At 34.7% G+C, this 12,687-nt stretch overlaps 1 protein-coding gene across 3 annotated transcripts in view; it reads left to right on the forward strand.

The window, feature by feature from the left end:
* The window catches only part of LOC117122146, an 18,017-nt gene extending 5,870 nt beyond the window's left edge, over positions 1 to 12,147 (forward strand). The window contains exons 1-10 of one of the 3 annotated variants that reach the window (XM_033267645.1): positions 485 to 603; positions 2,081 to 2,272; positions 3,320 to 3,523; positions 3,799 to 3,832; positions 4,229 to 4,373; positions 4,764 to 4,877; positions 5,204 to 5,266; positions 6,645 to 6,788; positions 7,743 to 7,853; positions 8,506 to 12,147. In XM_033267645.1, the coding sequence (XP_033123536.1) occupies positions 2,095 to 2,272; positions 3,320 to 3,523; positions 3,799 to 3,832; positions 4,229 to 4,373; positions 4,764 to 4,877; positions 5,204 to 5,266; positions 6,645 to 6,788; positions 7,743 to 7,853; positions 8,506 to 8,670 (1,158 nt within the window). In that variant the 5' untranslated portion in view covers positions 485 to 603; positions 2,081 to 2,094 and the 3' untranslated portion in view covers positions 8,671 to 12,147. Of the gene's footprint in view, positions 1 to 484; positions 604 to 2,080; positions 2,273 to 3,319; positions 3,524 to 3,798; positions 3,833 to 4,228; positions 4,374 to 4,763; positions 4,878 to 5,203; positions 5,267 to 6,644; positions 6,789 to 7,742; positions 7,854 to 8,505 lie in introns of those variants that run through there. The other 2 variants (XM_033267644.1, XM_033267646.1) reach the window with 2 other exon arrangements.
* Positions 12,148 to 12,687: the final 540 nt, after the last annotated feature.

Here is a 12,687-nt window from a genome sequence, read left to right on the forward strand (position 1 = left end):
TACACAACTCTGCATTGCTCCGCCATCTTGTCAGCACTCTAGTTGTTTAATAGCTCTATGCTTGATACGGATCGAGCAAAGATGAACTGATGCCGCCATTTTAAAAGTTCTTTAACGCGGACGCAGAATGTGCACGCACGCCATGATAGGCCACGTGCGTTGTTACCTAGGTACACTTACGTTTAGTTCGTATGCTAGGATATCGGTGGTATAGGCCTACTTGATGGCAAACACACACTGGCGGCGAATTATGACCAGATAAAAATCCCAATATAGAATCATATATTATAAGGTACGTTTTCTAAGTAAAGTTGTGTAATAGATTGGTAAAAGATTATTGTCATCCAAACCCAGAACAGCACTAGGCCTAGTCGAGTCTTAAGTTATGTAAACCAGAAAAATCTATAGTGCCTTTCTGTGTACTCTCTCAACAAAACGATTTAAAATACTAAACTCAAACATTCTAATGAGTTTGGATTAGTTGGAAGTCCTCAGAATTGGTAGTGCTAGACTCTGGAGCTGATGAAGTGCGCAAATACTGTCAGGACTCATTTTTGGGGAATGGCTTGACTGTATTGACAATTGTTCGTGTTGATGTTCATTGTAAGGCAGAATGAATATTGGGTGCTCTACCTTTAACATTTAATTCAATAATATTACTGGGATGTGTGACGTTTTGCTTTATGTATGTGGTTACCAGATTCACCATGGATCCCGTCACTCAACCTGAACCCGAAGTGCATGATGGCGCTGATGTCATCCCATATCCAGGGAGTGAAACACGACCGTCTAGTGCTGAAGTTATACTACCTCCCGCTGCACTCTGCTTAATTATCTTACTCGGTATGAACATATGTATTTTATACGAATCTAAATAAATTGTAAATATAATCACCCTTAAGCCTCTACCAACAACTAAACTAAAGACAAAGTAGTAGTATTAGCAGCAGTAACCTTGGCAGCATCAACTCTCCATACTCACATCATGGTGGCACCAGCAGGCTCTGTTGGCACAGGTCCCCGTCGGAAAAACACTGCTTTGAAGGACATTTTTACAGTCTAAAGAGTGCCATTTCCAGGCATATAGAAGTGTCTTTTCTTAACATTTTCTCTCTGCCTTGTGGCCTTTTTCTCTCTCCCTCGTCGTGAACATTGCACCCTCGTAGTGGAATTTCTGGCGATGGCCCTATTCCCACTGTGTAGTAACGCTGGGGCCGGGAGGCATGTGGCTTTCTGAGACTGGAGGCCCTTTTTGGGTTCCGGTCGCCAATTCTATTGTGGAAATTTGGAAGTGCTCATTTTAAATCATGTTTGTCATTGAATTCTAAATGTTTTTAACGACGAAATAAATGATATGATAACAGTGGCGGATCCAGGAGTTTGAAATAGAGGGGCCCAGAAAGGGACTTTCACAAATGGAGAGTTTATACCACCTCAGCTCCACCATGGTTAGGGCTGAGGTAAGCCCTTCCTTCTTTAATCTACCACTGGATATACAGTACAATGATACTGTTTATGTCCTATAGGCGATGCCAGAGACACATCCTTGTATCAACAAAGCCCTTGGATAAGGCCTTCGGAGCCCCTAGCAGGGGTGGCGCCAGTGGGGGCGGGGGTCAGTACCCGTCCGGGAGAGGTCCCCACCACTGTCGGGGAAAAAAAACCCACAATTTGTGGGGGGGGGGGAGAAACAAATATTATATGTATAATTGTCTACATAATTGTAGACTATCTATAAAATCGATTAAATAATCCTTTGAAACTCCTAAATGTCATACTTTTCGTGGACTTCGCCCACTGGACCACTTTCGAAACAGTTAGATCGACGCCCGACCACGCTCACTTTGCTCTCGTCGGGGACATCGGCACCCCTCTCCCCGTGGAGAACCTTCAATCCTAGCACCACCCCTGAAACCTAAGGTCTGGGCCCCTGTGAGACCGCCGCACGAGAGCGCATGCGTTACGCCACAGGCTATGCCCAAGCTGCTTCTCCAAATTCTGTTCATGTTCATGCAATAATAAAAATAATAAGGAATTGATACTATACTGGTATTAAAGAATAATAATTATTTTGATTCAGGGTTACTTGTGTTGATGGTGCGTTCCGCACTAGCTCGTATATCAAGATCAAAAGAACGTGCTATCCAATGGCAATTCCTGTCTCGCCCCAGTGTCAAGGGACTTTCTCAACATCTTGGACTATCCAAAGCTAACAATGACGATCAATTCTTACAACAACAAAAATTCATCAGTCAGATAAGCCATCAATCATGTAGGTATTTGTAAATTTTCATCAGTATCAGCATCTGTAATGAATGAACAAGCAAGCAAGCAGACGAAAGAATGAATGAATGAATGAATGAACTTACGAACCAACGAATGAATGAATACCGTAAAACCTCGAATTGAAGCCCAATGGGCTTAATCTCGAGATGAAGCCCATTGGATGGATGAATTGGATGAAATAGGCTGGGATGGGTACCTGCCTCCCTTCCTTGAATCCGTTTATGTATTGATAGATTTACTGATTGATTAATAGATGGATTTATGTGTAAAGTAGATGGATAAATGAGGTTGGATGGATTGAAAGAAGAGGGGTGGATTAATGCAAATATAAGGCATAGAAATTCACAAAAAGATAATGTTCATATTTATACATTTTTTATTTCAAACATATTTATACAGCATTAAAACATATCAGGTGGTTGTTAAAGCCTGTTTTTCATATGGTCCTGTTCAAACTTATACTATGGTTAATTAACAAATACGTTCAATAAATACTAAATTCTAATAAAGCAGAAAAATGGATGGTAAAAGTACGCTGCCAATATTTTACATGCGCGCTAGATTTGTTGCAGAAGTAAAAAAATATTTATTTGATATGTATATTTAAAATTTTGGTTATTATTATTTTTATTATGTTTTATATTTATGTATAATTTTTATTCATGTTGTACGTCCGTCCATATTCAACAGATTGTAGTATCCTTGATTTAAATTCCTTGATATTATTTTATCTAGAAGGTGTTAAGCATTTGATTAGTTATTTTTGTTAACTAAACCTTACCACCTTTTGTCAATTATTATATAACTACAACTATTCTTGACAATAAAAACGTTGAATACTGTACACATCATTATAGAAATATAAATACCTAATATATCACACACAGTCAAGATATTTAAAGAAACACGTATCCGCAGTCATGAGCACTATAAAATTCCATATACATATTACAAGCCTACGTATGTACGCGAAAAATTTAAATGTGGGCCTCTCTTCTCTCTCTTTTTTTTTCATATCACAACGACTGTCCAGTCTTGACGTACGATGACGTAAAAGTAATTGACAGCATGCATGGGCATTCGAACCGCCCCCTACAGTTGATTATTATCGCTGGACCAGCTTTGCTTTCCCTGGGATTTTGTCCCATAGTTCTGTACATGTATACTCCGCTCGTCTCTTATTTTTGGCCAGCTGAAAAGTTTCCTGACGGTGTTCCGGATGTGAATGATGCCATCGGTAAACCATTTGATCAATTTATGAATTAATTTAATTTGTCATAGGCAACCAAATAAAACTAGATGTATTGATTTGATGTATTAATTTGTATCTTCCAAGCCTTCAACAGGTTTCGGGTGACTTTTAAAAAGGCTATGTTTTCGTGGTCATGTGCAAAATAACGAAAAGCAAATTTTAACTCAAATGGCAATAATGTATGTTTCGGATTTTACAGTTTATATTGTGTATTAAGTATTGTAAATCACTTATCAATTTGAAAAATAATTATTTTTCAGCATGTTTCTTGGCCCCAGCTGGTTTGGTTTATGCGTAAGTTTAATGCTCATTCTAATTACTAATCAAATTATAGCAATACATGATAATAATAATAGGCCTAATAATAATAATAATAAATATTAAATAATAATAGGCCTAACAATGATAATAATAATAAATATTATTTAATTGTTATTATTATTACTATTATTATTATTATTATAAATACTACCGTACTATTATTATAATAATTGTCATTCCATTGATATAGAAGTATTACGATACAAATAATAATACTGTAATATTAAAACTGTTGTGTTGTTTTAGTAAATGGACGGGTGTGCAGCGCTTATGCTAATATTGAACATCAAAATATAATTGAAAATGTTCGTTGTCGTTGATTACACAATAGGCTACATACTAAATAATATCATTCTCATTTAATTTTAGAACTTCGTTTGGATTTTCCTATCAGTCAGCGTTGCAAAAACAGCGGTCGTTGCTCAGTAATATCTCTCATGAATCAAGTTTGTTAGATAAGCTTATGTTAATGACCAATCAAATGTCGCTGATCTCAGACAAAATGAAAGGAATGGTAAGTTTTTAAAGTAACATGATGATACTGATCAATCAGCTGGTCTTAATTCACCTTGTAGTTGTAATGAAAGCCAAAACTAAAAGTGCATGTTAATAGTAGAATATTTTATAACGTCTTCCACAATAAAATCGTCTCAAGGCGTGACAGTATTCAGACCACGAATCATATTTAAGAACCGGACAAGAAATTAAAAAAAAAAAAAAAAAAAGTCATTCAGGTAATGAAGAAGTAAGACGGCAGCCAAAAGTGGCGTTGACGCGTCCGCCACTACTACTGTTTGATCAATAATAAATCAAGAATATCATTAATATACATTGTCTTCTTAGGAGATCGAAGAATTTAACCTGGTCTAATTTAAATAAATTTACATCTATATTGTCTTCTTAGATTTACAAGACAATAAAAGAAGAGGTTTTGTCGATTTTCTTGCAAATTCAACATCCAGAAATCATAAAGTGTACTAGTTTTGAGATCCCTCACTCCCCAGGTCAAGTGTGGAAGGTAAGCATTTCCATTTAAATTATTGAAAGAATTGATATCCGAATATTGAGATTATAGCACATACAGCAACCTATACGTTTGAGGTACAACCTCCACCCCCCCCCCCCCCCCAACCCCCCAAAAAAATACTACAATGTACTATAAACAGAATGCGGATGTTATCACTGGCGTGAATTACAGAAAACAAAAGAGGCTTAACAATTAGTCTGTAACTTATTGTACGAGCGTTCACTGACCTCTGGTACAGTACCTGGTGGCCCATGTCAGGATTACTGTAAAAACGTAGGGCAATATAAACTTCTCAAATAAATAAATATATTTTCCAGATAATAGATTTGGTGAAGCAGAGCATTGAGCAAGACAAATGGTGTGTAGATCGGCTGCTCTTAGTAAGTAATCAGCAAACTGTTAATTGACACAGATAACCGGTATTATTGCTATATTATGTCCATTGACCAATCCTCTATTTTTGTTATCAAATATTTATACGTTTCTCTTTATCTGTACCCTCTCTCTCTCCTCACTTTCCTTTTAACTAACTCTCTTATTCTCCCCCACTCCCTTCCTTTCTCACTTAATCAATTCTACTTAATTAACGATTATTTATTTTTAATTAATTTAAACTATCATTATAATTAGGCCTACCTATGATTATTTAAATGATCATCATTTAAAGCTGCTCCGTCCTTACATTGTTTTCATCTCTCCCCCAGCCACGGTACTCATCCTCCCTATCCCCCTCTCCAAACGCACAAAAACCTTTGATCTAATTAAATCATAATCATAATGTCATATTAAGACAATATATAATAAATATTTGAAATCTGAGAATGCAATTTCTGAGCATATAGTGTTGTTGCTGGTATATCATTGATTATTATCGCCTCAGCCCATTGTAGACTTTTTGCCATTCTCTCCTATTGTCGTTACAACAAAATTTGAACGTCAGCAATACTGTCGAATTAAGGACTTTGTTTGAAAACCATGATTTTTAGAGTGCTATTTTCAAGTTTAGCTCGAACCGTGGTAGCAGTGAGGTGGGTGTGGCCATTTTAGAACTTGGGCCCCTTGGCAAAATGTAATGCTCTCCTGATCAACAAGTGTAGCTACGGAGCTGAAGCTTGAAAAAAACTCGAAACGAAATGTGTAATTATTTGAGATGAATTTATGAACGGTTCACAGTACACTCTCCATCGACCCGGCACACCTCCATGGACCTTCCTTGTTATCAGGATTCTCAATGGTTAATACAGGATATTAATGGTTAAACCACTTCTTGTATGTTCATCAGTTTCCCTGATTTTCCCTTTAATGTTTTCCCTTCACTGTGGTAAAAGAATGTATTCATGTTTAAACCATTCCTTCATATATGGCCATAAATTACCTTTCAGTATTCTTCCTTTAATAATTTTCTGCAGTGGCGTATCTAGAGGGTGCTCTCTTATACACATCTAGATGTGTATAAGAGACAGGTACACATCATTATAGAAATATAAATACCTAATATATCACACACAGTCAAGATATTTAAAGAAACACGTATCCGCAGTCATGAGCACTATAAAATTCCATATACATATTACAAGCCTACGTATGTACGCGAAAAATTGCCCCCTTATCAGCACCCCATTTTAAGACTTCTAGATACGCAACTGCTTCACTGTGGTAAGGGACCCTGGTAATTCATTAAATCCATCAGCCCATCCTAGAGCTTTATTATGAAGTGCACATGTTAATAATAACATGTTAACTGTGGTGTACTGACAGGAGGAAATTCTAGACCACATTCTCAGTCTTAATACAGCAAGTTCTGAACGATATGAGGTGATGACGTCAAACATTAAACCATTCCAGTGGATATTTCTAGAGGCGTTAGGATTTTGTACATTTTTTGGTGTGATGCTTTTACAGGTAAGAATATGAATCTTGAAAGACACATTCATCCGTGGACGTTTTTCACCCCAATCAGGACGAAAGTCATAAAACTTCGGGGGTTTTCCTTTAAAATATTTCAATAAAAACAGGATGTATATAGGAAACTTGTTATAGTTTTGTAAGTAACAATATCCTGGCAGATAAGCCGGCAATGAACTTTGTATCCTTTGATATTGCATCCTTTAAGAATAATATTAATTTACGTCTTTTCTCTGCGTGCGTCACTACACAAGAAAGCAAATTTGATGATGCTCAATATTTAAAAAAAAAATTTAAAAAAAAATTATCCAAATTATTACCGTACGTATGAGATTTTAAAAATGATCTATTATAGGTAGGAAATGTAGACCTATCTAAGCCATGATTTGATTATAAAAGTCGTAATCTCCAAATTAATAGTCCAAAAATCACGTTAACGTTGCCAAAACTCGGCAGACCCAATATCTTAAAAAAATTAGGGTCTTTTTTGTTTGTTACATATTAATTATGTATACATCTTTTTACCGAAAATGAGCCAAAACACTTGGATGATAAAATACCTCTTTTAAGCTTTAATGACAGGGTATTTGACGAAAAACATGGGAACGGTTAATAAAATACAGATTTCTGAATATTAAAAAATAATGTGGGGAAAAAACGTCATTGTCTTTTCAAAATCAAATCATTTGTCCTCAGGAGCCCGGCTTTTAATAATAAACTTGATACCTAATTATCCTATAAATTAAAAGGCATTAGTGTGATGGTTGGCTCTGAATTCTTGAATTATGCCTATAGATCAATAGTAGACCATTAAAAAAAAAATCAGACCCATCCTGTTTTCCAAGTATCACTGTACAGTAGAGGCCTACTTCGGCAAAATAAAAATTGTTTGCATTACAGTCAATCAGTAAGTTTGTTTTTTTTCCTATATTGCCTGTTTTGCTTTTCTAGGCTCTTTCGTACCGAATGGAATTAGCGATGTGTATTATGACCGTATTCTCTATTTCTATCCTCTGTTTCGTCGTCTCTGACTTGGATTCTGCATTCAATGGATTTTTCAAGGTAGATACTCGGGAATAGGTACCATAATAATAATGATTATTGTAATAAATTTGGAGCCGTATTGTCAGTAGCATGAAATAGAAATGAAATAATTTAGAAGAATTAACTCAAGCTTGTGTTTTAATAATTTCCGTTAGTCTATAGAAGGCCCTACTGTACCTTTTACTGTACTGTACATTTTAATGATTATTATTGTGTAATTTATAACAAAATTTAACTAATTAATTTTAATATTCTTGGCTCATTTTACATAGCGCTGCGTGCGCGGAGCTTTTTCGAGTGATCTCCTTTTCAATAATTTACCTTCATTTACCGCTTTTATCATAGGCCTATCATTTAGTTGAGAGATACTGACCTAGGGAGTGATATCAATTTGAAGTAATAGGCCAAAAGACAATTGTCAATTATTGTCAATATTCTGTCAATTCAGTGCTTGCACTGCAAAAACGATAATGAATAATAAAACATGAATTGAACAAGGGATAGCCATTGAAAATGGGATTGCCGTCTCGCTTATAAACGCCCTGTATTAGGCCTATATTATGCGGTATTCAGGCACAGGGCAGAGGTATGTACTCTATGAACTGACTGCACTCTAGTTATGTTACTGTTTTTAATTATTTAAAAAAAACCCATTATTTACATGTTTCAGGTGAGTTTGGACTCATTGTTCGGTGTTATAGACAAGGCTGAGCGGATGTATATTCTGAACAAAGAGGGCGACAAAATGTATCGGTATGAGCAAGAGGACGACAGTGACAGCGATGCGAGCTACGAGGTGGTTATCAATTCTGCGGAAGTTATCGTTGAAAATTAATCAATAAATTAACCTAATAATCCAATGAACTCACCAAACTATCACAATATATATATATATATATATATATTCATAAAAATACAATTGATGAAATAGTGCATAACTTATTATTGAAAAACACAATGGGAAATTAAGGTTCCAGTATACGTATGCATTATTATTAGGCTTATTTGTTGTTGTACAGCCTTGACGTAAACAAAGGCATCTAAATAAATACTGTATACCAGTTCCAGGTTATGAAGAACATGTTATAATAAACAGAAGCGGCACTTTCAGAAAATCTATTAAAAGATGTCGACCTGCTGTCTCTCATGAAATCTGGTGGGAGAGGGAATAAGATTAAATTAGCAAATTTTTAAGATACAACTATAAACGAATTAGGGGCCAAGAAACATCGGGAATCACATTTTTATTAACTAAAACGCTTGGGTGATTGATGATGGTTGACAACAAGACCTAGAATTTGGCCTTGGCCATGTAAAAAAAATGCCGACCGACGCTGATTTTTAAAAGAAAAAATGCTTAGGCAGTACAGTACAACATACTAGTATTTGTTGGCCTCTAACAAAATCGTCGAACTGTAGGTGTGTCGAAGAACTGTGGTTGTATCGGGATAGCGCGTGCCCTCCCAGATTAGTGGCCCATCCTCATGATGGCAACAAAAAGCAAGTTAGCGCCACCTATGATTACGATAACTCAACAAAACTTTTTAGACTCTGCCGCCAGCTCAACCAACCAAGAGTAGGCCCCTATAATAGTAGCTAGGCCTAGGAGGCCTAGATAGTATAGGCCTAGTATAGTATTAAACGGAGATTATGATTTCATTTCACGACGTGTTTCAAATGTAATATTGCAGTAAATGGTCAACAACCGTAAGCTCTATATTGTTTCAAAATTCAATGTGAAAAATTATGAACTCGGCTTAGGCCCCTAGGCCTCAACAGCTTCGACTGACTGCACTGTTGCAGTTTCCAGTTCCTTATTTCAACCGTAGTTGCGCACTTCTTGGGCTAGGGATATGTGTCTGAAGTAGTAGTACTGTAGTAGGCCGGGCCTAGGGCCTAGTAGTAGACCTAGGCCTACTTTTATTGACGGTACTGATTAATTATATAATAATAACAATATAAGACTTAATTGTGAACAAATCTATTGATGATGATAATGATAAAGAAGAAAATATTCGTCAATTTGACGAAGTTCAAAGCAAGGACAAGGATATGCCTAGGCCTATTTATTATTAAGAAAGACAATTTTAAAAATCGAAAATCAAACAGTCACAGGACTAGGTCATAAGCCACTATCCAGCCAAGGAAAAGTCTAATCCAAGGAAAAATTTTTAGCCAATGTGTTTTTATATGTTAATGAGTCTTCCTTATTAAGGCCTAGGAAATAACAACTTCCTGCTCATAGCACTGATATAGCCTTTTCCATTTCTTTCTTGTTTTTTTTTTTATCTTTCAGATTTTCCTATGTTGCATTTTAAGGGGTGGGGGTCGGGTGTGAATGTAAACATGTCACTTGTCCAGACCACAAACAAAGTCCATTTACATCGAGGGTCTTAGTAGTGGCCTTGCTATATGACATAGACCTTGTATTATTTCTTACACTGTATATCAACATCTAATTACAAATCTGGTGTTGCCTATATAAATGCTTCAATTAATTCATTTTTACCTATGTATCTTTCTTAAGACATTGTTTAGTAAAATTTATTAAGTGGTTTACAACTCTTGCTCAACACAAAGTTTTCAAATTATATTTTGTATAAAAGTGGGAAAAAAATCTTGTAAAAACATGTTGTTTTAAAATTTTGAGTATTGTATTTTTGTGAAGCCGGGTGGTTGAGAACCTCATGCTCACGCAGTAGTGACTAGGTTCGCTTTTGAGTTCCTGTCCAACCAACCATTGTATGTTGCTGTCTTGTTTTGACAATAAAGAAAGAATTAGAATAAGAAGAATAATTGTAAGGCAAATTGGGCACTTGCAGTAGCAGCAAAAAAAAAAAAAAAAATCAATAGCTAGAATTGTGAAATCATTTTTTAGAAAAGAGATTAAAATAGCTTAAACTGTGAAGCTTCCTCTTGGTTCATGTTAAGTTCTCTCTCCCTTCCACGATTACCTCTTGCGCCACCTAGGCTAAAACAATTCTGTATAGACCACAGATGTTAAAATCACAAACCTGAAACAAAACAATCCATTAGAATACATGACATCCAAAAGAAATATTAATATTAAGCTAAGATTAAATTATGTTTTTGTTTTTGTATTCAACAAGTTAGTAGTTCAGTTGATGCAATTTAATAGCTGAATATTTTAGCTTATTTACTTTTTGTAATTTGTATTAGACTTAAACTGAGCCGTATCAGCTAAGCATAATATTTAAGATTAAATTATATTTTTGTGTTTGTGATGTTTTGTTTTAATTGACACTCTGTGCAATGTGATTTTTTGAAAAGACATGAAAATAATACGATACGACTTTTTATTTCCATCAAAATTCATTAAATATATATCATAATAATAAATGAGATAAGGATGGAGGAGATACAATGAAAAGCAAACAGCCTGTAAAATGTTGTATCACCTTTACATAAAATAGTTAGCAAATAGCAAATAGATAGCAAATTTAGAACATGAACAAAGACAAACACACACCCAGGACGGAAACATAGAAGCATGAAATCAAACAATTGCGAAAAAATGCATAAAAAGATATTTAGAAAGCAATGCAGGTAATGAATTTGTAATATATGCATATTAAAATAGACATTTGAGAATCCTTTTGAACTGCACTAACGTATGAGCACATTTGGCATTGATAGGCAGATCATTCCATACTTTTGGACCTGAAGACAACATCTTGATTCTATCTTGAATCCATAGTAAACAAATTACAACATAAAACTGTTGATTTCAAAATTATTTAAGAAATTATTCAACAAGTTAGTAGTTCAGTTGATGCGATTTAGTAGCCAAATATGTTAGCTTATTTGACTTTGTAATTTGTATTAAACTTGAACTGATTAATTCAGTTAGGTACAATACCCTTGGGCTCAAATTGCCAATAGCGTGTTCGAAACAAACCTGATTCTGTGACAATACATTAACAAAAATGACATTAAGAATTGAATAATTGCAATTACAGCCACTAATGGAGCCAACCATGTGGAAAATTTGTAGCTTTGTTTTCACCGATGTTGAGATGTTGGATGTACGATGAGATTTACAAAAAATTAAATTGAACTTGTAATAGGTTGTATCTTATTTTAGATTTTTTTTTTTTTTAATGTGTTTGAAGTCTGAGCTGAAAGCCAACAATTATTTTGTTCAATGTATTCATCATTGAGATGGCTTAGGGTCATCCACAATTTTGCTTTAACAATTCATCAATAATTGATTGTATTGCATACTGTAATCATTGAATAAAAATAAAATGTTGTTTTCTTATTTAGCAAATGGTTTTGGCAAAAACCTCCAGATGGAGAAGAAAATAAAAATAATTTTATTGTTGAATGTAAACAGTGTAGTAATGGGATGGTTGAATGCTTTAAATTTATATAATTAGGAAGAAATATACATTATTTTTTTAGATTTCAAGGCAGCGGCAGGCGTGCGTTATTAAAAACAAATTATATTATTAATTAATAAAATATTTATATATACAAATGTCATAGGAATTAAATTATTACTTATTAATTACTTATTTAAATATATAATGTACAATAATTAGAGATTGCAAATAATTTATTCATTCATGTTATTATATATACATTTCATTATAATAAAAAAAATATACTGTATGTAGAATAGGCCTAACAATTACTTGGTGGTTCAACTTAAAATTTTAGCTGCTCTTGTCGTTCAGCATTTGATTTTCAGTGTTGAGCTGGATAAACGGTTGGTTCTGCCTGAGGTACCATACAGTATTTCTTATAGTTTCCTAGATTCCTCAATGGTTTTGATTTTCTGTTTTCATTGATTTTTGGGTGTTTTACTACTAAAATCTGTAAACTGATT

Source organism: Anneissia japonica, unplaced genomic scaffold (genome assembly GCF_011630105.1).
Source record: "Anneissia japonica isolate Jap-2015-1 unplaced genomic scaffold, ASM1163010v1 scaffold288265_len830512_cov201, whole genome shotgun sequence".
NCBI lineage: Eukaryota > Metazoa > Echinodermata > Crinoidea > Comatulida > Comatulidae > Anneissia > Anneissia japonica.